This window comes from Sinohyriopsis cumingii, chromosome 11 (genome assembly GCF_028554795.1).
Source record: "Sinohyriopsis cumingii isolate HCF-2022 chromosome 11, ASM2855479v2, whole genome shotgun sequence".
NCBI classification, from domain to species: Eukaryota; Metazoa; Mollusca; class Bivalvia; order Unionida; family Unionidae; genus Sinohyriopsis; species Sinohyriopsis cumingii.
In genome coordinates, this window is record NC_142971.1 from 54,040,574 (window position 1) to 54,067,049 (window position 26,476).

A 26,476-nucleotide genomic window follows, 5' to 3' on the forward strand; every position below is an offset into this window, starting at 1 on the left:
GAATTTTACGTAAACTTTGATATCAGGATATTGTTATTTTTTCATCATCAGTAAAGCATAACTGATTTTTAGGCTTTAAGAACAATGGCGCACTGAGAACTGATGAAAGAATTTGTGTTCATTTGTAAAAGACATTTTGAGTATTTGGTTATCTAAGTTGACTGCAAAGATCTCATGCCTCTGAATCTTTATTTACCTGAAAAGGTCTTAGATCCATATCTCTAGTATCTAATGATGGTCAGTCTTTCAGCATGGCTTCAGTTTTGTGGTTTTAAAAGATGTTTAAATGATCACTTTGGAAAATTAGGACACTAGATTGTTAGAACTCACTGAGGTAGGACTTAAATCCTATTATGAAGTCTTTACATTTGTCTGTGTTGAGCAGATCTTTTGACAACTCATCTGTGTTCCAAACCATGTGAGGGAAGAGGCTGTGATTGTACATTTTTATTCGCTATCATTTATATAAACTTCTTTAGATAAACATGTTTGTACAAATGTCATACCATATATGAAATATTCAGTCTGTCTCAACACTTACAACAAAAGGCAGCAAACAATTCTTGGGTAGTTTGACTTTGCTAGCTGTAACTTTGATGCCTTTGTATGTGTATTTTTACAGCTCATTAGTGGCTTGTGTTTTTATTTGTGTAATGCAGCTTCATTTACTTTTCATGAGTAAGAATTTAACTGATCATGATATTGTCAGTGGTTATATGTGATAAATTGTTAGTAGATAACTCTTTCTAACAATAGGATAAGGGGAAAATATTCCATTGCTTTGCCTCATATGAAATCTACCATGTTCAAATGTATTTTGGAGAAACTAATAGTAACTGCTATAAATTTTTAATTATTTAATACCATGTTTGATTTAAATAGATGACTGGATTTTGTATGGATATGTAGAGTTAAATTGTTACTGTTGAAGAATGAAGTATTTTGAGGAAAGGTTTTATCATAAATACCATAATAGAAAGAAATTGTTGAAATAAACCAGTGAAGGGTTTAATTGAGAATTTTTATCCAATGCAAGAAGTGCAAGTAAAAGTTCAAAATTCAGATGGATATGTTTTTTCATTTTTGATGTGTTTATTCATAAATGATGTGTTTACTCATAATTGATATCTTTACAGACTAAAATATTGGAACATTTGAGGAAATAGTGATAGGCCTGATGTTGACATTATCTCATCAAAAAAATGCAAAGTGTATTTATTTGTTATACTATCTGCCTATACAACATTCATTGTAGCGTTTATCAGTCAGTGCTTATATGAGCAAGTGAATCAAGTTTTGTTTTATAAATTCCCAATGGGTCAACCTTTTTCATCTACTCTTACAAATGTCTTTAAAAATTATTTTTTTAGAAAGCATGGATGATGAATTATTTAATAACATTCGTCAGTACTATAACCATGTCAGTATTCTTGCCTTTCTTAATGGTGTACAGGTGCTAACCATTTAACGTTTTAACATTTATCTTGTAAAATTAATACCTTAATTTAGACTTAATACCTAATTCAGAATTAATACCCTTATTTGAAATGCCTTAGAAAACTGTGACCTATTACAAGATCAGTTTTTTTAATAACATGATATGCCTATTAGTGCTGTTTAGTCCACTGTAGATGGCTTCTTTTGACATACTGATTTTTTTTAAAGCATAGTTATACTATTGGTATGACTTTAATAAATACTAAAACCAATTGACATTCTGTCAAAGTATTTAAAAAAACATTTGCATGCAACTGCTAGGAATTACTGTTTCTGTTTTCATCAAGGAACTCTCCCTGTACTTAAAATAGGCCATAAAAATACATATGCATCTGGTAAAAATGCGTTCAGTTTTTATGATAATAAGCCATAGAAGTACATAATGTATCCTGGTAAAAATGCATTCAGTTTTTATGATAATAAGCCATAGAAGTACATAATGTATCTGGTAAAAATGCATTCAGTTTTTATGATAATAAGCCATAGAAGTACATAATGTATCCTGGTAAAAATGCATACCAGTTTTTATGATAATAAGCCATAGAAGTACATAATGTATCCTGGTAAAAATGCATTCAGTTTTTATGATAATAAGCCATAGAAGTACATAATATATCTGGTAAAAATGCATACCAGTTTTTATGATAATAAGCCATAGAAGTACATAATGTATCTGGTAAAAATGCATTCAGTTTTTATGATAATAAGCCTTAGAAGTACATAATGTATCCTGGTAAAATGCATTCAGTTTTTATGATAATAAGCCATAGAAGTACATTATGTATCTGGTAAAAATGCATTCAGTTTTATGATAATAAGTCATAGAAGTACATAATGTATCTGGTAAAAATGCATTCAGTTTTTATGATAATAAGCCATAGAAGTACATAATGTATCTGGTAAAAATGCATTCAGTTTTATGATAATAAGTCATAGAAGTACATAATGTATCTGGTAAAAATGCATTCAGTTTTATGATAATAAGTCATAGAAGTACATAATGTATCCTGGTAAAATGCATTCAGTTTTTATGATAATAAGCCATAGAAGTACATTATGTATCTGGTAAAAATGCATTCAGTTTTTATGATAATAAGCCATAGAAGTACATAATGTATCTGGTAAAAATGCATTCAGTTTTTATGATAATAAGCCATAGAAGTACATAATGTATCTGGTAAAAATGCATTCAGTTTTATGATAATAAGTCATAGAAGTACATAATGTATCTGGTAAAAATGCATTCAGTTTTTATGATAATAAGCCATAGAAGTACATAATGTATCTGGTAAAAATGCATTCAGTTTTATGATAATAAGTCATAGAAGTACATAATGTATCTGGCAAAAATGCATTCAGTTTTTATGATAATAAGCCATAGAAGTACATAATGTATCTGGTAAAAATGCATTCAGTTTTTATGATAATAAGCCATAGAAGTACATAATGTATCTGGTAAAAATGCATACCAGTTTTTATGATAATAAGCCATAGAAGTACATTATGTATCTGGTAAAAATGCATACCAGTTTTTATGATAATAAGCCATAGAAGTACATAATGTATCTGGTAAAAATGCATACCAGTTTTTATGATAATAAGCCATAGAAGTACATAATGTATCTGGTAAAAATGCATTCAGTTTTTATGATAATAAGTCATAGAAGTACATAATGTATCTGGTAAAAATGCATTCAGTTTTTATGATAATAAGCCATAGAAGTACATAATGTATCCTGGTAAAAATGCATACCAGTTTTTATGATAATAAGCCATAGAAGTACATAATGTATCCTGGTAAAAATGCATTCAGTTTTTATGATAATAAGCCATAGAAGTACATTATGTATCTGGTAAAAATGCATTCAGTTTTTATGATAATAAGCCATAGAAGTACATAATGTATCTGGTAAAAATGCATACCAGTTTTTATGATAAAAAGCCATAGAAGTACATTATGTATCCTGGTAAAAATTCATTAAATATTTATGAAATCAGATCTAATTGCATGTGGAGTAAAATATAGGAGCGCGTGAATGATTTCATAAACATTCACAATGAAGCAATTATTGTTTCATTATTACATCACTATTTATTGATTAGTTAGGGTCAGTCTCTCATTCAGAAAGTACATTTTAAAAGTATATTTTCTTTACAGCTACAGTACACGGTACACATTTACAGCTACAGTACACAGTATAGATTTACAGCTACGGTACACATTTACAGTACACATTAAACATTTACATCTTTTCTGGAAAACCAAGATTAATGCAAAGATTCAATTCTACTACAGGAGAACATTTTGTTTTACAAGTGTTTATAATCCATGTCTGGAAATTCAAAATATTGAATATCATTTAGATTCATTTGTTTTACAAATCTTTACAGTCTATGTTTGGAAAATCAAAATACTGAATTAAAATCATGTTTCCTTCACCAGGACTTAAATGAGGAACTTTTTAGCGCTGTGCCACAAAAGGACGTGACAGAAGTGACTGAGGAGACGCTGGTGAACCGTGATGAGTTGTTGCCAGAAAGTTTGCGAGGGACAGCCACAGCCGTATGGAACACTATTAAGGATCTCCATCAGGAGCTGATTCTTATGTACCACCGTGTCTGCCTCAAGCTGGAGGCCATGGGACCAGGTAGACTGTTCTCATGAATCATTGACTGCATGAAGCTTGAGGTCATTGGACCAGATACGATGCCTTTACAATATTTTAAACATTATCCAAAGCTTCAAGAAGCTGTCAGAATTAATGATTTATTAGAAACTTCCAGTAGTGTGTACTTCTGTCTGCCAGGGTCACTGTATCTCATTTTTCATTCCTCCTTTGGAAACACAAATTTGCTATTTTGATACATTTTGGATAAAGATGTGTTGCAACAAAAATTGGATTGCTGTGACCCACTTTCCAAGATGTAAGACTATTCAGCACTGTTTGTAAATATGCCCAGGCTCTACTACCATTGCCTTTATGTCTGTTGCCATCAACCTTGCAACATGTGTGGATCATTGGATGGACATGCATTACACACATATCTGGGTTATTGTGACCTATTTTATCAGATTTATTCACCACTGCATGCAAATACTGATTCAAGGGAAAGAAGCTGATAGATTTTATAGCTTGTTCTAAAGAGCAAGTTTAATTCCGAATTCTGTCCATTTCTTCAGAGTATGGTTGAGTGGGGCTTGGTGGAGAATAAATAACTGTAATAAACTGGGATAATGTTAGTTTAGAATAAATTTTTAATTTTTATTTGTATTGTATTTATCTTTCATTTGTATATCATTTAATTTTGATGTTTCACCTTGCATGTACTGTTGGCATATGAGCCAGATACTTGAGAAAACAGGAAAATAGATTGCAAATTTTAAGACATTTACAACAAGTATGATATTTCTTTCACAGATCCAGCCTCAAATATGCCAGAGCCTTTCAAGAGAAGGACTTGTTCCAAGATGGAGTTTGTAAGTATTTTTAATGTTCCTCCAGTGTTTTGGAGCACCATTGAAAGTGTTAAAGGCACATGGCATAGTTGTTTGCTTGCAACTCTCATAGTATAGAGAAAGTTATGTACACTTACATGTCTTTCACCTGCTTAGATTGATGTTTATTTCTAGTCACTATTAGGAAAACCATGTGCTATCTGATGTTGATAGTTGACAAAAATGACTGGTTCCTGTATGCTGGGCAAACTAAATGAAAATGACTGGTTCCTGTATGAAGGGCTAATTTACCTGAAAATGACTGGTTCCTGTGTGCTGGGCAAATTAAATAAAAATTTCTGGATTCTGTGTACTCTGCAAATTCACATGAATTTTTTTCTTTCTCAGTTCACTAGTCAAATTTACATGAAAAAGAGTGGTTCTGTGTGCTAGAAAAATTTACATGAAAATGACTGGTTCTTGTGCTGGGGAAATTTGCAAAAACATGCTCAGAGTATACTAACTTTGACTGACCTTGAAATGGAGTTATTGATTTTCATAGTGTCTACATTACTATTTTCTGAAAGTGCACCATGAAGTTTAAAAATATAATACAGTTATTGGTTCATTGTATTTCATAATTTACCACTCAAGTTCAAGCAGAGAAACAATAAGCCAGTCATGCAGAGCTTGTTATTTTCTATACACATCAGAAGTAACGCCTGTCTGTGTACGCTTTAAACCAAATTAACCATGCATCATTTGGACATTAAAATAAAGACAGTTGTATCAGAAGTAAGGTCTATCTGTGTATTCTTTAAACCAAATTAACCTGCATCATTTGGATATTAAAATAAAGACAGTTGTATTGGAAGTAAAGCCTGTCTGTATACTCTTTAAACCAAATTAACCGGCATCATTTTGATTTTAAAATGACGATAGTTGTATCTTGTTTAAACCTCTCCTAGAATATACACAATTCTTTTCTGAAAACAAAAACTACAAGTGGAGAAAATTATTTGAATACCTTTTTTTTACACTTTTTATAACCCCATGTAAAAATGCAAAACTGGAGCAGAACCAGCCACAACTATTTCAGTTGTTCATAGGCTAGATGGTGCATACATTACAACCATTTCAGTTGTTCATGGACTTAGTGGTGCACACATTGCAACCATTTCCATTGGGTGGTGCATACATTGCAATGATTTCAGTTGTTCATAGACTTGGTGGTGCATACGTTGCAACCATTTTCATTTGTACATAGACTAGGTAGTGCATAAATTGCAACCATTTCCATTGTTCATAGACTAGGTGGTGCATACATTGCAACCCTTTCAGTTGTTCATAGGCTTAGTGGTGCATACATTGCAACCATTTTGTGGGCCCCGAGTGGCCAAGTGGTCTAAAGCGCTCTTCGTTACAGATCACTGCCATCTCACCACTGTCTGCATGGGTTCAAGTCTAGGATTCGGCCAATGTGGGTATGTGAGAAAGCTTGCCAGTAGCTTCTTGTGGGTCAGTGGTTCTTCCTGGGGTTTTCCCAGGTTCTTCCTCCACCATTAATATTGGCTGCCATGCATAGCCTATCATGTGCTGAAAAATGGTGTTAAACCCCACAACAACAACAGCAACCATTTCAGTTGTTCATAGATTTAGGGGTGCATACATTGAAACTATCTGAGTTGTTCATAGACTTGGTGGTGCATACATTGCAACCATTTGAGCTGTTTGTAGACTTAGTAGTGCATACATTGCAACCATTTCAGTTGTGCATAGACTCAGTGGTGCACAAATGGCAACCATTTCAGTTGTTCATGGACTTGGTGGTGCATACATTGCAACCATTTTAGTTTTTCATAGGCTTAGTGGTGCATACATTGCAGCCATCTGAGCTCTTCATAGTCTTGGTGGTGCATACATTGCAACCATTTCAGTTTTTCAGACTTCATGGTACATACATTGCAGCCATCTTAGCTGTTCATGGTCTTGGTGTTGCATACATTGCAACCATTTTAGTTTTTCATAGACTTAGTGGTGCATACATTGCAGTCATTTCAGCTGTGCATAGACTAGATGGTGCACCCATTGCAAACATTTTATTTGTTAATGAACTAGGTGGCACACACATTGAAACCATTTCATTTGTTTAAAGACTGTTTGGTACAGACATTGCAATAACTTAATTTGTTCATAGACTAAGTGTCACACACATTTAAATAACTTCACTAAAATATGGACACGCATTGTAAATTTCATTTTAAATTACCTGAAGATAGATACACATACATAGACTTTTATTAGTTTGATCAGAATAAATTAGATTCTAACAAGCTAGTTTGGCATCAAGTTTTTATTATCTCTTAGTTTTATAGCTCAGAAATATACAACACTGAAATATTTGTATGAAACAAGATTCTATCACTTATGCTATTTTAATTTTTAAATAAGATTCTGAAATTTACTTATATACACGTGTCATGTCAGATTTATAAAATGTGTATAAAAATCTAAAGATTGTGAATCTAGGTTGCTTGAAATAGCCATAAACTCTTTTTCTTCAATGGAAATACTGTTAGTTTAATATTAGAAGGAAATATCATTTTTATCCTAACATTTCTCAGACAAGTGACCGGTCTCTGGTGGATACATACATTGAGAATTTTGAGGAGCTGCTGGGACGATGTAACAAAAACCTGCTCTCTCGTGCCTTGCTCTACATGCAAAAAGCCTCACTGTTACCATCAGATGGTTCTTCCATGAAGGCACAGAAGAAACTATTGGAGGTAGTCACCACATTTCTCTATCATTGTCTTGTAACCCAACACAAACCCCCAACCCCCCCATTTGAAAAGCAGCCATTTAATTGGGGTATGGTAGCTTTTGTGCCTAGAGATCTGTACTGACAAAGATTTAAGCTCATGGTAGGGAGGTCAAAAGACAGATACCAGACAGTGAGAACTTTCCTGGTCCTGTAAACTAGAGGTTGCGTAAATGGCTAATCAACCAATCTGGTAACAATTGTCTGATGATGGTAACCAATTTGCTTTATACACCAAAAGATGTGAAAAAATAGGAAAGATGACAGACCTTTTTCAGCTGAGTTCTCTGAAGGTGTGCTACCACTTTTTTGTTTCTACATCCATGATTTAAAAGGTTTAAAATTGCCTTTCAAAAATAATACACTGACTTTTTAATATAAGTGGTTTTTCCAGAAAGTTTAATCATAATTCTGTATATATCTAAGTTAGTAAATTCTATTTGCAATAATCTGAACTGTTGAATTTCAATACAAACACTGTGTCTCTGTGACATACATTTAATAGCCATTCTGCAGTACTGTCAGTTTAATCATGGTTCACACAGCCCTGGCAACTCCTTGAATTTTGAAGAAAAAAATGGTTGCATTCATGTAAAGTTTTTCTTTTCCCCCATATATGAGTCAAATATTATATAAAACTGAACAAACTGTATCAATTTTTTAATTCAGAATTTTAGTTGTTTACACAATTTGACAACACAATGAATAAATAAATAAAATTAGCTGGATTAAATGACACACGACCTGAATTGTTACCAGGTGGAGTAGTATCCCTTTTCTCTCTATGGCATGATTATATAGTTGTTTTTTCTTCTGCTTTTGTACCTATCTATACACTGATTAAATGTCAGATATTAGAAAAGTTCAGTTTCTGTAAGAAAAATTATTTATTTAAAGCTTTTGGGAGTTTAGAAAAGTCCCTGAAAAACAACTGACAGGGGCTGCACAAACCATGATTATCCTCAGACCCGAGATTAACGGATGGTAACGTGCCCCCCCACACACACATACTCAAATTGTGCCCCACAATTGTAGTTAGTCTTGATTGATATGACATCAGTCAAATACTGTGTTGCTTTCATGACTGCTTGCCATATGATTTTAGTGTTATCATACTATCCATGATTCGTTTGATTTTTATGCCTCACAAGCACACATGGATTGATATAGTGAGTCAACTGTATATATGAAGCAGACACGGATAGACATATAGTGAGTCAACTATATATATAAAGCAGACACGGATAGACATAGTGAGTCAACTATATATATAAAGCACACATAGATTGACATATAGTGAGTCGACTTTATATATATAAAGCACACATGGATTGATATAGTGAGTCAACTATATATATGAAGCAGACACGGATAGACATATAGTGAGTCAACTATATATATAAAGCACACATAGATTGACATATAGTGAGTCGACTATATATATAAAGCACACATGGATTGACATATAGTAAGTTGACTTTATATATATAAAGCATTCATGGATTGATATATAGTGAGTTGACTATATATATAAAGCACACATGGATTGACATATAGTGAGTCAACTATATATATAAAGCATTCATGGATTGATATATAGTGAGTTGACTATAGATATAAAGCACACATGAATTGACATATAGTGAGTCAACTATATATATGAAGCAGACACGGATAGACATATAGTGAGTCAACTATATATATAAAGCACACATAGAATGAGATATAGTGAGTCGACTTTATATATAAAGCACACATGGATTGACATAAAGTAAGTCGACTTTATATATATAAAGCACACATGGATTAACATTTAGTGAGTCGACTATATATATAAAGCACACATGGATTGACATATAGTGAGTCAAATATATTATATAAAGCACACACAGATTGACATATAGTGAGTCGATTATATATATAAAGCATTCATGGATTGATATATAGTGAGTTGACTATAGATATTAAGCACACATGGATTGACATATAGTGAGTCAGCTATATTATTATTATATAAAGCACACACAGATTGACAGTTAGTCGACTATATATATATGTAAACCACACATGGATTAACATATAGTGAGTCAACTATATATATAAAGTGCACATGGATTGACATATAGTGAGTTGACTATATATATAAAGCATACATGGATTGACATATAGTGAGTTGACTTTATATATATAAAGCATACATGGATTGACATATAGTGAGTCAACTATATATATAAAGTGCACATGGACTGACATATAGTGAGTCGACTATATTATATAAAACACACACTGATTGACATATAGTGAGTCGACTATATTGTATAAAGCACACATGGATTAACATATTGTGAGTCGACTATATATATAAAGCACACATGGATTAACATGTAGTGAGTCAACTATATTATATAAAGCACACACAGATTGACATAAAGTGAATCGACTATATATATATATATATATATATATATATATATATATATATATATATATATATATATATATATATATAAACCACCCATGGATTAACATATAGTGAGTTGACTGTATATATAAAGTGCACATGGATTGACATATAGTGAGTCAACGATATTATATAAAGCACACACAGATTGACATATAGTGAGTTGACTATATATATATGTAAACCACACATGGATTAACATATAGTGAGTCGACTATATATATAAAGTGCACATGGATTGACATTTAGTGAGTCGACTATATATATAAAGCATACATGGATTGACATATAGTGAGTCAACTATATATATAAAGTGCACATGGACTGACATATAGTGAGTCGACTATATTATATAAAGCACACATGGATTGACATATAGTGGGTCAAATATATTATATAAAGCACACACAGATTGACATATAGTGAGTCGACTATATATATAAAGCATTCATGGATTGATATATAGTGAGTTGACTATAGATATAAAGCACACATGGATTGACATATAGTGAGTCAACTATATATATGAAGCAGACACGGATAGACATATAGTGAGTCAACTATATATATAAAGCACACATGGATTGACATATAGTGAGTCAACTATATATATATGAAGCAGACACGGATAGACATATAGTGAGTCAACTATATATATAAAGCACACATGGATTGACATATAGTGGTCAACTATATTATATAAAGCACACATGGATTAACATATAGTGAGTTGACTATATATATAAAGCACACACAGATTGACACATAGTGAGTCGACTATATATATATGTAAACCACACATGGATTAACATATAGTGAGTTGACTGTATATATAAAGTGCACATGGATTGACATAGTGAGTCAACTATATATATAAAGTGCACATGGACTGACATATAGTGAGTCGACTATATATATATAAAGCATACATGGATTGACATATAGTGAGTTGACTATATATATATATATATATATATATATATATATATATATATATATATATATATAAAGCACACAGGGATTGACATATGGTGAGTTGGCTATATATATATATATATATATATATATATATATATATATATTAAAGCATACATGGATTAACATATAGTGAGTCGACTTTATATATATAAAGCACACATGGATTGACATATAGTGAGTCAACTATATATATAAAGCACACATGGATTGACATATAGTGAGTCGACTATCTATATATATATATATATATATATATATATATATATATATATATATATATATATATATATATATATATATATATATATATATATATATATATATATATATAAAGCACACATGGATTAACATATACAAATTGCCTATATATATATAAAGCACACATCTATTGTCAGATAGTGAGTTGACTATATGTATAAAGGAGACAGTCTGATTGACATTAGGTTCTCAATGTTTGATATTCTCTGCTGTAAAGGGAAAATTTATTGTTATTATTATTGTTGTTGTTGTTGTTGCAACTCTGTAATTTGTAGGACATTATTGTAACCCATTTACTTCTTATGTAATGGAATTGTTTAAAATAAATTGATCAACAAATAAATAATGTTCAGAATGCAATTCTTACAATCAAAGTATTACCAATGCTTAAAGAATATTGTCAAGAAAAGCCAGAATGATGTGTTATGTGTCTGCAAAATCTTCCCACAATTATCTGTCAGAACATCATTTTCCAGATAAGAGAATCTTCTTAGACCCCAAATCTGTTCAAAAATAGCTTTTAATTTTCAAGTGCTCTTGTTTACTCTTTCTTCAGCAATAGGTGTATTGGATGGAAGCAATAATTTACAATAAACTGGTATGCCTTTTTAAATTCCAAATTACACCAGCCAACATGTTTTTCATTTTCATTTCTATATCATTTATGTCCATAGTTTGTCATATACTGTGTATTTCCTGCTGTGTATGTGTGAACATATTATTATTAGCTTGTGTATTATATATAATAGAGGTTTTCAAGGTAGATTAGTTCTCATTTGTAACTAACTGAGTCACCCTCTGAAGATACATTCTTTCTTCTTCTTCTTCTTCTTCTTATTATTATTATTATTATAAAGCTTGCTGATTGCTAATGGCCCTATACAAAATCTTTTTCATGTAATAATTTTGGTTGGATTTGTTACCAGAGGGTTATGTTCAATGTATAAGGACTGATGATGAGAATGGTAATAGCCAAATGTGCTAGCATTACATCACTGATTACTGAGTCTTTGTAAAATTGTGTGTAATGTGTAATTTAGTGTGTATTAATGAATGTAATGCAGTTTGTAAAATGTGTAATGCAGCATGTAAAAATGTGTGTAATTCACTGCAAAAATCATGAGTTTGATTAGATCTTGTGTAAGTATGTATGATGATGTGTATGTGTACAAAAGTTGCTTTATCAGTGTCGCAGGCATGGTTTCCAGAAAGTTTTGTTAAGCATACCTTGAAAAAATTGTTAATGGAGAGGTTTATTGCACTGATCAAGTTTCCTGATCCATATATTATTTGTCAGAAATTTTGTGTTTGTAATGAATGGTTCAGCAAAGAAAATATTGTTTAATTAAGTCAAATTGTGAAAGAAAGTTTTTGATTTGTAACACTTTTTCTTATAGAACTCAGTGACTTGCATTCAGAAGGCTCAGTCTGAGGAAAAGAGAACCTACATGGACAACATGAAGATAAGTGATGGAGAGGTACAACCCTCCAAGACACCTCCATCTCCCATTCTGCTTTCTAGGACAGATACCTCCATGACCTTCAAACCAGTGGCTTTCAAACCTGCCTCAGGAGAAAAGGTAAATGGCATGAAAATAAATGCAACAAAATGAAAATGATGTAAATAATATCAGATAATATCATAAAAATTTGCTGTAAATAAAGAACTGAAAGGAATCTATTTCTTACCATTGATTCATTCATTATTCATTGTAAAAATAGGACTGCATGTTATTTGAGCAGTCTTTGACCAGTTAAAATGTATTTTTCAGGTGGCCTGGTATCGTCTATTTGGAAGATCAGCTGTTGGAAGCAATGTCAAAGCCAGACTTAATGACTACTTTTTACCTGGTACTGGGGAAGAGGTTAGTATTGATCACTCTCAGTGCAGTTAATTCTTTTGACTTGTGAAACTGCAGTTGAACTCCATAAGTCAGGACATTTTTTCCTGCACCCTTTGTATTTGGATTAACAAAGATTACACATACAAATCAGACAGATTTGGTTTTGTGTTTTATTGCACAGCAACATAGGAAGGATGTATCATGCTGAGGCAATTGAAGTTAAGTCCCTTGCCATGGAACACTGCAAACTAGCAGATTTAGGCTGATCTTTTGACAGGATTTCAACCTGTGCCTACATGTTAGCAGGTTCAGCTTGCTAGTTACAGAGCCACTTAAGTTTCTTAGTTTTAAAAATAATGTAGAAACATGCTCCTTGACAAAAGTTTTGCCAGATACTGAGTTAAACAGAGTCCCAAATGATGAGTCTCCATAAACTTTATCAAATAATGCCATTATGTTACTGGAATTTTCAACTTAACATCAAATTTGTCCCCTACCAGCATTTTGATTTAGAAATTCCTATGATGCTAGTACTCGACCGATCTGTTTGAAAGATTTACAACTGTAGCAACAAGTAATGTGCCAGTCAAGTCATGTCAGTGCCTGTAGAAATCAAGGTCAGTTATGTCAGTAACAACCCAATCACACTGCTGGGAAGTGCCCTGGAAGAGGTGGAGTCCTTCACGTATCTGGGCAGCATTATCAACCAGCAGGGTGGCACAGACACAGATATCAAGGCAAGGATTGGAAAGGCGAGAGCAGCTTTCATACAGCTCAAGAACATCTGGAGCTCCAAAGAAATTTCCGTGACTACCAAGATCAGACTGTTCAACTCAAACGTGATGTCAGTCCTACTGTATGGAGCAGAGACCTGGAGAACCACCAAGTCCACTGTAAAGAGAGTTCAGACCCTCATCAACAGCTGCCTAAGAAGAATTCTTCAGATCTGCTGGCCAGACATCATCAGCAACATGAACCTGTGGCAGAGAACCGTCCAGCTTCCAGTAGAGGGCAAGATGAAGAAGAGAAGGTGAGGTTGGATAGGACACACCCTATGTAAGCCTCCAACCAACATTACCAGACAGGCATTGAGATGGATCCCTCAAGGCAAGCGGAGAATGGGCTGATAAAAAAACACCTGGCAATGCAACCTCAAAAAAAATGTGATACTTGAGTCAAGAATAGAAATGCAGTCTATCCACCAACCCAGCCAATCAATTGGTATTATGTAAGAAGTAACAAAAAATGTGATACTTGAGTCAAGAATAGAAATGCAGTTCATCCACCAACCCAGCCAATCAATTGGTATTATGTCAGAAGTAACTAAAAATGTGATACTTGAGTCAAGAATAGAAATGCAGTCCATCCACCAACCCAGCCAGTCAATTGGTATTATGTAAGAAGTAACAAAAAATGTGATACTTGAGTCAAGAATAGAAATGCAGTTCATCCACCAACCCAGCCAATCAATTGGTATTATGTCAGAAGTAACTAAAAATGTGATACTTGAGTCAAGAATAGAAATGCAGTCCATCCACCAACCCAGCCAGTCAATTGGTATTATGTCAGAAGTAACTAAAAATGTGATACTTGAGTCAAGAATAGAAATGCAGTCCATCCACCAACCCAGCCAATCAATTGGTATTATGTAAGAAGCAATGAATACGAGTTTCCAAATTTGAAAACAGGCAATGTCAGTAATAATCTAAGCAGTTTTGAAGTAATGAATGTTCTAACTCATCAGCATTTTTTTTAAACCAGATCAAAATGAAGTTATGTGAATAATAAGGTTTTCAAAAAGGTTATTTTCTGATCCAAGATGGGGTGTGAGTTAGAGATAGAGAGGAGAATATGAAGCTGCTCATTAACAGAAATATTAGCAAAATGTCCCCAAAACTAGTTAATTTAACTGATATAGTGATATTAAACTTGGTAAAATGTACTAATTGTTTGGGGAGAAAAGAGTGAGCACATTAGAATTTAGGTGTATACTATTAATTAGAGATACAATTATTTGGAGGCAAAATTTGTAGAAAACTGTTCTCATAGAACATTAGGGTTTGAAAGGTGTCTGACACAAGTTCATTTATATGACAAAAACAGAGAGAGAAAAGAGACAGATAGGGAGGGAGAGAGCTAAACAAATATGCAAATTTATATAGTGTATACTGATAAAGAGCAGTTGGCAATATTTTGATTAATATCCAGCATGTATTAGTTATGTATTTTCACAATAGGATAGTCCGTGACAGCTGAGGATTACAAAGAGATGTATAGTTAACGTAATTCTCATGAGAAGCTTATGTTAATAGCAGTAATGCATTACATGCTACTAATGTGTTGATTTCCCTTTCCTTTTTCAGGGACATGTAGTCCCTTGTCCAAACTAAATTATTCCCTCCTTCAGTTAGTATTGGAGGGCCAGAATTGAAATGAAAAATATCCCAGCCTAATTTTGGGGAAGAATGATGCCTGGAGTAGCAAGTATGTTTGTCTTGGTTAGGAGGTCAACTTAAGAAATGGCCAGATAGTCTTTGATGCTCATTACAGTGTCATCCATGCCGAGGAGGGACTGATGGGATTAGCCCGTCTCGAGGGAAGTTAACGTCTCAGAGAAGTCTCTCATGAGTGGTGTCCTGGTCAAGATGGTTTGCAAATTGCACCTTCTAGAGAAGGAATTCACTCTGATGTATTCTCTTTCATCAGATCTTTGTCATGATCCTGATGTGTATAGGGAATCAGACTTTACATGCTGGGATGGCGGATTAGAATTACATCTCCCCTTTTTCTATATTCTCCCTTAGTTCCTGTGGGATGTGGGAATACCCCTTTTCCAATAAGTGAGTTTTCCCTCATGGCCCCATATACATTGCCCTTTCTTCAGAGAGAAACTAGAGGGGACAGTCTTGCCTCAGGATCAAGTTCAGGATGATGACATTATTTCTGTAATGGTGGATTCAAATGAGTTCATGGATGAACCAGTGGCATCAGTCCCTCCTTCTCCAGTTGAATTCCCAGCCCCCTCATGCCTATTGGGCTGTGTGTGTGAGGAGGAGGGAGTCTAGATGTTTACTGCCTTCTAAGCTTTTGGGCACTGAGGATAGAAAGATGATCTCAAAGATAGTAATTCTTGTTTTATGTCTCACCTCTCTACACTGTCAAAGAATTTAAGGAACTGACATCATCCCTTGCAGCAGCTCCCAGCCTATCAAAGCGGGACAAAATGCATATTCTCCCTGACTACTCTTCATGACCTTCTCTTTCGCCAGTTGTTTGCTAGATGATGTGGTCAGAAAGACCAATAAAGAAAGTCTTTGGACTCTTCCACCTTCCCCAAGGAAGGAACAGGTAGACCCTTGAGAATTGTGCCCTCTCCTGTAGTGTCTTCTTCTGACTTGGTAGGAGCCTGTCTTGTCTCATTTTTAAGGGTGTGATAGGTCACAGTGGACACTGTTTGGGTCCATTCCACCTTAAATGATGGCTACCAACTTCATTTCTGGAAGTATCCTTCACTATCACAGACTTCCATCTTCCATTTAAAGGAAGAGGTTCAAGCTTCACACACATTTCTGGAGAAGGGCACAGTTTAAAGGGTGAAAAATAAATAGTCACAGGATTTCTGTTCTTTACTTTTTCTAGTGTCAAGTTGCTTATGAGCAACCTGTCCACCTCAAACAGATTTCTTGAGGATGAAGACTTCAAGAAGGATTCATATCAGTTTGGAATGCCATGAGGCTCAGGAACTGATTCCATTGATCTTCAGGATGAGTACCTTCACATCCCAGTCTTCCCTTAACAAAGAAAATACCTTCATATTTGTCTCCAATCTGAGGTGTTTCAATATTTAGCTTTTCCATTTCGCCCTGCCTTAACCCAAAGAGTTATTACAAGGTGGTGGGGTTGGTTTCAGGCCACTTGAGGTCTTTAGTGATCCCCATTCTCCAATATTTTGATGAGTGGATCCTTAGAGACTGTCTTCCAAAAAGGACATATCATTCTGTAGTTCCCAGTGAACTGTTCCATTTTAGGACTTTATGTGGCAATGAATTTCCTCACCAGCCTCAGGAGAGTTTTTAATTTCCTAATTTGTGTGTTTTCATGGGTACATATATTTTTAGTCAGTCTTATCCCGCATAATGGCTCTTTTGGTAAAGGCATCACTGTCGGCTTACCTTTACCTCTTACCTCTGTTAGCTCAGTGGCAGACTTGGATCCCATGGAAGGTCTTTGCTTGCACTTTCTCAAGTTCCTGCATCTGGTAAACTGGAAACTGTACAAGGATCTTTTTTTTAGCTTGGGTCACACTGGGTGAGTTTTGGCTGAATCCCATTATGTGAGATTCACTGAGGGGCAGATGATATAAAAGTGGCCATGTGGTTGGAAGTGAATACAAATTGGTATTTTATAATTGGATAAACAGACTGAGAAAGTGTAAAGTTGCATGGGGAGTATTTTGAGGGGATGCACTGATTGATGTAATATTCGCTAATAAAGAACTTTGTTGTTCTGTATACTAATATAGAGAACTTTCTAAATACCTATCATATAAAAATTTTAATTCAATAGCTAACTAAAAAGCAGAACCAATAAGAACTTGATCTCTTGTCTTTCCATGGATACATATATTTTCTAATTTTTGTGTTTTCATGGGTACATATATTTTCTAATTTTGTGTTTCCATGATACATTTAGTTCCAAATAGTTATCTTCCTTTCATGCATTGTATGAAGAAAATGAGAAAGAAAATTTTGATAACTAAATGTTGTCATGTAATTTATGTTATTTTTGTATTTTTATTCAGGTAAATAAAATGCTAATTCAGTGCTCTATAAAGAAGAATGGAAGTTGATATGAAAATGTATGTTATATATAGAATTCCATACTATTTTGTAGGTACCCTACTACTGTCCAGAACTAAAAGTGTCGGGACTAAAACCAAATGAGCGGTACATATTTGCCCTGGCAGCTTATACAGCTGATGGTAAACTGATTGGCAATTGCATTGGAGAGAGTACCAAGCCCATACTGGCAATTCATCCCCTATCAGTGTTGACAACATGGGCTTTCCTCAGCCAGGTAAGCTTCCAGCCATCAATACATACATTTCTTTTTGTTCCTGAGGCACTGAGGGCCTGTTTGTGCAGTAATGAAAAAGTCTATATTATCTTCTAATATTTCAAAATAGTGACTATTGTGTATTATAAAAAATACAAATGGTTTAAAATTCATCAACCATGAAAGAGAGGGTGATGTTAAGGAAACTTGAATTGTCATTTATTTAACAGAAATGGAAATACCTTGCTTCTACATATTTTTGTTATGTATGTCTTTTTGTAAAGCTAAAAACACAAATCTGTAGTTGTTACAAAGATAGGTTGGTACCACCAAACATCTCAAAATTGATCTAAAATAGCTGTACCCGAGATAAAGCACATTATGACATTTTCATTGTATTACATTCATGTGAAGATAGTGTTTTCTTAACTAAAATGTTATAAATTTTCAACAGGAAACATTTATCATCAAAACTATTACCAATTTATTGTATTTTTTTTATCAAGTCCAGCATGTAACGGTTATGGTATCATTCCATACTTCTTTGCATTCAACTTTATGTATGCCTGGTGTCTGAAATACTTTTTTGGTATGACCCATAAATTTAAAATGTCTTGGTTTGATGAAACTTTGATCAGGTATTTATATTGACTAGATTGTTGAGTTCCTAGGTCAGAGATCTAGGTCATAGCAAGGAAAAAGAAGCTTTTTGCTTGAATCATTGTCCAGGCTGTAACTTTTTGATGAGCCTTGAGCTAAACACATATCATGATCATATCATACACCACATGCTCACCCTCTGCCTTAAGGTCAAGGCCATGACCCTGTTAAATATAAATCACTGACTTGAATTTTTGTTTGGGTATAAGTTTTAACAATGGAGGATATTTAATTAAAATTGTAGTTATGTATATGTCATGGCTCGATGGTGTGTTGCATACTGCAGCCATGTACCCAGTCCCAAGGTCAAGGTCACAGCAAGGAAACACGTATATAAATTAATGACATTCTTGTTAAGAGCTTAAACTTAGAACAACTGAACATTTTTAATGAAACTTTAGTGATTTGCATATCTTGATTATATGCAGTGTTACATATCACAGTCCAGACTCCTTTCTCAAGTTCATAAAGGTCAAGTAAACATCCAAGGCAAATACACTAAGTGAATTTTATCTACAGCAGACATTAATGAAACTTGAGCAAATTGCATTTTCATTATAAGAGAAATTTAGCTCTATAATATATACTTGTCTTCAGTCACAGAATATATTTTCATGAACCTCATGATCAAAATATTTATGCGTACACAATTTTAGTATTGTAAATAATGGTATGCATGTTTTTACAGTTTTTGCACATGCAACATTGTATGTTATTATAAGTTTTAAAGATTCTTGAGTAAAATATTTGCAGAGAATCAAATTGTATCTTGTTTTATTATTTCTAAGACTCATTTAAATCATTTCATTGTGAAGTGTCTGATTTTGTGTATTTTTTGTACCATGTGTCAAGATGGACATAATGTGTACTGCATATTGTACTCATGTTTAAATATTAAGTTTTGCATAATTTGGGGGTGGAGCTGGGCAAAAATAGGCTATTACAGTCACTTTCCCATTATTATTTTTATAAATAAGTTTTAACATTGATGTTCTTGTGTGTGTGTATTCCTTAAGAAAATATTTCAGTCCATAGTATTTTTGTATTTTTTTTAAATTACAGATTGCTTACCAAATTGGTTTTTATGATATTGCAAGGCAGGCATGTGATCTACTCTGGGATCATTTCATTGCTGAATCCCCACCATCAGAGGGAATTACATACAGGACAACAAAAGAAGAGGACTTTAAATTAACCCTAACAAGGTGCCATTATTTGTCTCATTTTTGGGACATTAATTCTATTTTCTCAGTCCATATAATTGGTGTGCTAATTTAAAATATTCTTCTATGAATATCCTGGAATTAAATCAAAATGTGGAGGATATATTGAAGGTTAAAATTTCAGTTGCACAAACTTTCATCTTTTACACATGTACGTTTTTCTGTTTGTCATTAGGAAGGTGAGACCGAGGAATAAATTTGAATAAGTTATGAAACTGACCTTTAATGTGTCAGAAACTGATATTCTATAAATAACATACACAGTGCTAAACAAATTTCTCTAAATATAACTATTTAAACATTGATTATATGAAATAGGTAACACTTAAGAACACTTAAGAACAAGGAAAGCTTGCTGGACATGTGTGTTGTGGTGTCATGTGTTGCCATGGATTGTCTCTGATGTGTGCTTTTTGCCTATGCAAAATAATTTATTTGAGTTGCAAGAAATATTTATTGATGTTGTTGCTGAATTAAAAATAAGAGTCTTGGTTAATTTTATTGGCCAATAAGTTCCATGACTAAGAAAATAATCTGAATTTTAAGAAATTGTACCGATTCTCCTTCATTCTTTTATGTAGCTGAGCTTGCACAAAACACCCAATGATTGTATCAGTGAATACACACATTTCTAGTGCTACTGTTTTGAAGTTTTATAGACATAGTTTTACCTGTTTTAGTTTACATATATGTGTCATGTAAAGGGCTCACTTATTTGAGAGGAAACAAAAGCCCTGCTTAAGCTTTCCTTTTCTATAAAAGGTATCTACACATGATTATCTCCCTTACTTTTGAGAACAAGTAATTTTCAGCTAGAATAATCTATCTAGTGTGGATTTGAACTTTAGGAAATAATAACACTTGTTATTTTTAGTTTCTTATATTCCAGTTATACAAACTATAGTAACATAATTTTCTTTATTTCCTTGAGGTTGAACCAGAGAATTGTGTGCCTGACATCTCCTGTATTGCTCCGACAGTTCCTCACCAGTGTCTTTATAAATGTGGACATCAGTATTCGCAGGAGAGAACTCTTCTGTGATGTTCTTTGTGATAAGGGACCATACTATTCAAGACAGGTATCATTTTTCAAGCTTCCCATGCAAGTACTTAACACCAGTATCATGCAGCTACCATTGCATGTTTATAAAGCATGAAAAACATTTTTGTCTTTTAAAACAATATTTAATTTTCTGATTTGAAATAGAGTTTGTAAGAAATTTTAAGTTTCATTGGAAAGCACTTCAGGTGATCATATATTGCATTGAAGAATATAAATGTTACAAGTATCGATGGTAATAAACCTCTCTAAACAAAAAAATTAAAAAGAGAAACTAATAACACTGCAGAAAGTAAATGGTAGGAAAGTCTTAATTGCTTACACGTGATGAGAATATATAATACATTATATGCTAATTGTCTGGAAATTGTACAGCTGTTCTGTTTTTTATATGCCCGCCATATGGTGGGGGATTTTATGCTGTAATGTTATCCAGCTGTCCATCTATTACCAATACCATTTCCACAAATTAACTTGAGTTCTCCACCACCTAGAGTTAACCGAACTTTGTGGATGCATTGCATTGGGGTAAGAGAGAATCATATAAATTTCAGGGCTAAAAGGTCAAAGGGGTCAAGATCACATTGATTGAAAGAAGAAAAATGGTTTCTGCACAGTAACAGTAGTAATACATGGCATACCTGGAGCAGGTTTGGGGGTCAAAAAGTCAAAGTTTAAGGTCACTGTGACAGAAGGAATAAAAATGGCTTCTATACAATAATATTAGTTCTACATAACAGACCAGGGCTTGTACTTGGGGTAAGGAAGAAGCTTTGTGGTCAAAGATCATTGAGTGAAAAAAGATAAAATGATTTACACACACACATTTTAGTTCCCAGACATGTACCTTCACCAGAGTTGTAGATATCTTATACATTGGGTGACAAAGAACCCAGTTGATTGTGGGGTCAAAAGGTTAAAGGTCAGCTGAAGGAAGAAAATTGCTTCCTGCATAATGACTTTAATTATAGACCACAAAACATACCCATAGTTTGTGGAGGGTTTGCACTTGAGGTAAGGGAAAACTCTGTTGATTTTGGAATCAAAAGGTACAAGGTCAGGATTACTGTGGTACAAAGAAAAATGTGTTTTGCAGAATAACTTTTGTTATAGAGAAAATTGCTTGACAAAACAGTGTCGATGGCTTGCAATTTAAGTAATAATAAAAGACTATAGATTCTGGGGTTTAGAGGTCAGAGGTCATGGTGATAGTAAGCCTAATAAGAAAAAAATTGTTTCTGCACAGCATGCTTAGTTCAAGAGCACATAGATTGATCAAAGGTCAGAGTTGTAGAGATTCATTGGTCAGTTATATCTGGAATCAGCCATGCCATAGTAGCGACTTTATAGAGGACTATTTCATATAATATGTTGTTTATTGTATACTTATTCTTAATTTTGCTTGTGCAGCCTTTTTAAAAAATATCAAAACTATATAGAATAGAATAAACTGAAACATTCCAAATTAGCACAAAATTAAAGATACTAGACTTTCCACATGAGAAAGTCAAAAGAAGTGTAAAAACAGCTACTTTGTGCTTATCTCAGTTTGTTCAAAAACATTTCCTAATCTAGAGCACTGAACAGTGACAGACCTAATATAATCAACACTCCTTGCTCAATTTTAGATAGATCGTTTGGCTCAGTGTGAGAAGCTGATGGTTGCAATAGAGCTTGCAGGCTGGCTGAATGAGTCTAACCTTGCTCTGCAGGCAGTGGTCCAGTGTTATGGACTTCTGTCTCCCCTCATCTTCTACAAGATTCCCTCAATTCCAGTGATACAGGTTAGTTTAATTTTAACAACTATTCTGTATGCAGAATGTAAACAATTTAGGGACGGTGGAAAAGAAAATTCTTCGCTCAATCAAGCTCTTCTCATAGAGTGTTGTTGATGTACATAAGTTTGGGCTCAATGAAATTATTAATTAATATCATTAATATGTTAATAACACCAAAAACATACAGGTTGGTATTCAGAATATCTGGTGTATGTGTAACACAGAATGCACACAAATTTCAGATTATTTTTTTATGTCAAAATAGTATGTATTTCATTATAGAGACAGATTTGAAACTACTTGATTTAGAAAACAGAAATTACATCCAGTTTTTGTGACTGTGTCTTAAAAAGCCCCAATATACTGAGTATGTAACTAATATGTGGCTAAAAGTATACAAGTCATTCAAATGTGAAAATAAGGTGACAGTGACCCAGATTTTGTATTACTAAGTTTCTGTCCCTGAGATGCATCCATTTACCAATTTTTGTAAGTGTAGGTGAAATAGGGTTTACGATATTAATGGCGAAAATAATGGATAGCTGAAAATACACAAGTTATTTGGGTTCATTAAGTCTTTGTTCACATAAACAAATGAAAATTAGTAATTATAAGCATCTTAAAGTATATTACCCAACACACCAAAATTAGGTCACTAACCATATCTGTATGCTCAAGGGACTTTTATATTTTAACAATTTGTTTCTTAAGCTGTGAGTAACATTGGCACTATTTCATCTGTACTCCTTAAAACTTGTATGTTGACACATCTCAGGAATGGTTTTGAGCTTACAGTGATGTAACTTGTTAAGGATTTCAATACTACAGCATTCGACAAGTTGGCTTAATCACTACATTATAGTTACAACTAAAGATATAATGGATTCAAAACCATAACATCAGTCCTCCACACCATTCTGTATATTGAGAGATATTCCAAATGAGTTTTTGTTGACCAGGGGATTTGATTTTAGTGATAAACACCTTGTTAGCAGAGATACCTCTCTGTTTCATGTGAAAATGAACTTGTGTTCTTTCATAAATATCCAGAGAGACTCTCCTTATTAGTTTAACATGTGTTTAGGTATAACTTAGTTGTATGAATGATATTGTAGAGAACATCTGATTGCAATTTTACCCCTTCCAGTGTATATAATTCATCATCAGCAACAAAATAGTTGATGCTATTGGAAATGCATACTGTATATAGTTGAGGCAAAGTAGGCTTATGGTATAACTCTGTGTTCATCATGTATCGTGTGTAATGTGTTCATCATGTGTGTAATGTGTATAGCCCTGTGTTCATCATGTAGCATGTGTGTAACTTGTGTCTGGAAACAAGTGCTATTTGAAAAATTTCAAAACATTCAGTTCACATTTTAACAAAATTTGGCATGGGGTATCCTCGTATAAAGACCTTTCAAATCTTAACTATTTGGCACAGGGTATCTTGGTATGAAGGCCTTTCAAATTTTAACAACATTAGGCACAGGGTATCTTGGTATGAAGGCCTTTCAAATTTTAACATTTGACACATTCTGAAGGGTATGAAGGTCTTTACAATTTTAACAACATTTGGCACAGGGTACCTTCGTATGAAGACCATTCAAATTTTAACATTTGGCACAGGGCATCCTGGTATGAAGGCCTTTCAAATTTTAACTTTTGGCACAGGGCATCCTGGTATGAAGGCCTTTCAAATTCTAACAACATTTGGCACAGGTTATCTTGGTATGAAGGCCTTTCAAATTTTAACAAAATTTGGTGCAGGGCATCCTAGTATGAAGGCCTTTCAAATTTTAACAACATTTGGCACAGGGCATCCTGGTATGAAGGCCTTTCAAATTTTAACAACATTTGGCACAGGTTATCTTAGTATGAAGGAATTTCAAATATAAAATAAATTTGGTGCAGGGCATCCTAGTATGAGTGCCTTTCAAATTTTAACAGCATTTAGCGCAGTGCATCAAGATATGAAGGCCTTTCAAATTTTAACAAAATTTGGTGCAGGGCTTCCTGGTATGAAGACCTTTCAAATTTTAACAACATTTGGCACAGGGCATCCTGGTATGAAGGCCTTTCATATTTTAACAACATTTGGCACAGGGTATCTTGGTATGAAGGCCTTTCAAATTTTAACAAAATTTGGTGCAGGGCATTCTGGAATGAAGGCCTTTGAAATTTTAACAACATTTGGCACAGGGCATCCTGGTATGAAGGCCTTTCAAATTTTAACAACATTTAGCACAGGGCATCCTGTTAATGAGGGCCTTTCAAATTTAAAAAATAAATTGGCACAGGGCATCCTGACATGAAGGCCTTTCAAATTTTAACAAAATTTGGTGCAGGGCATCCTGGTATGAAGGGTTTTCAAATTTTAACAACATTTAGCACAGGGCATCCTGGTATGAAGGCCTTTCATATTTATGCATATGATGCTGATCTACCTTCAGATATATCTGCCATTGTTGAAAATATTTAAATCTATACAAGTCCTCTGTGAAAACACAAAACATAATTAAGGAAATTTGACAGAAATTTTCCAGGATGGAAGACCTGATATGCTTTCAAATATAAATGTTATATAGAAATAAAAAAGCCACTGTCATGTCAAATATAACCATTTCTAGAAATAGAAAAGATACTGTCATGTCAAATATTACTGCTGTTTCTAGAAATAGAAAAGATACTGTCATGTCAAATATTACTGCTGTTTCTAGAAATAGAAAAGCCACTGTCATGTCAAATATAACTGCTATTTCTAGAAATAGAAAAGCCACTGTCATGTCAAATATAACCATTTCTAGAAATAGAAAAGCCACTGTCATGTCAAATATAACCATTTCTAGAAATAGAAAAGCCACTGTCATGTCAAATATAACCATTTCTAGAAATAGAAAAGCCACTGTCACATCAAATATGAAAACCTTTAAATGTCTTCTCCAAAAACACTGTATAGAATTTGACCAAACTTGATGGAAAGTGTCCTATGATAAAAACTTTTCAAATTTGTGCAAATGATGCTGAGATGCCATTAAAATGGCCACTGGTGCTACAAATGATTTGTTTTAAAACCATTTCTTAAAAACTACTGATCAGAATTTGACCAAATTGACAGAAAGCTTCCTCGTATAGACAGCTTGATAGTATTTACAACTGATCTTGTTTCGGCCCCCATTACCACATTGTCACCATTACCACATTGCATTCGGCTAACGTGGGTATATGAGAAAGCTCACCAGTAGTTCTCATGGGTCGGTGGTTCATTCATGGGTTTACCCGGGTTCTTCCTCCACCATTAATACTGGCCACCTTGCATAGCCTATCTTGTGCTGAAGTATGGCGTTAAACCCCACAACAACAACAACAACAACCACATTGCAACCATTACCACGTATAGAAAAA

General features: G+C 33.7%; 1 protein-coding gene across 3 annotated transcripts in view; it reads left to right on the top strand.

The window, feature by feature from the left end:
* Positions 1-26,476, top strand: part of LOC149788472 (cilia- and flagella-associated protein 54-like) — a 255,451-nt gene that overhangs the window by 63,107 nt on the left and 165,868 nt on the right. For all 3 annotated transcript variants that reach the window (XM_089974455.1, XM_089974456.1, XM_089974457.1), the window contains 9 exons: positions 3,941-4,145; positions 4,917-4,975; positions 7,558-7,719; positions 12,849-13,031; positions 13,224-13,316; positions 18,189-18,371; positions 20,073-20,215; positions 21,165-21,312; positions 22,922-23,077. In XM_089974455.1, the coding sequence (XP_089830581.1) occupies positions 3,941-4,145; positions 4,917-4,975; positions 7,558-7,719; positions 12,849-13,031; positions 13,224-13,316; positions 18,189-18,371; positions 20,073-20,215; positions 21,165-21,312; positions 22,922-23,077 (1,332 nt within the window). The remainder of the gene's footprint in view (positions 1-3,940; positions 4,146-4,916; positions 4,976-7,557; positions 7,720-12,848; positions 13,032-13,223; positions 13,317-18,188; positions 18,372-20,072; positions 20,216-21,164; positions 21,313-22,921; positions 23,078-26,476) is intronic.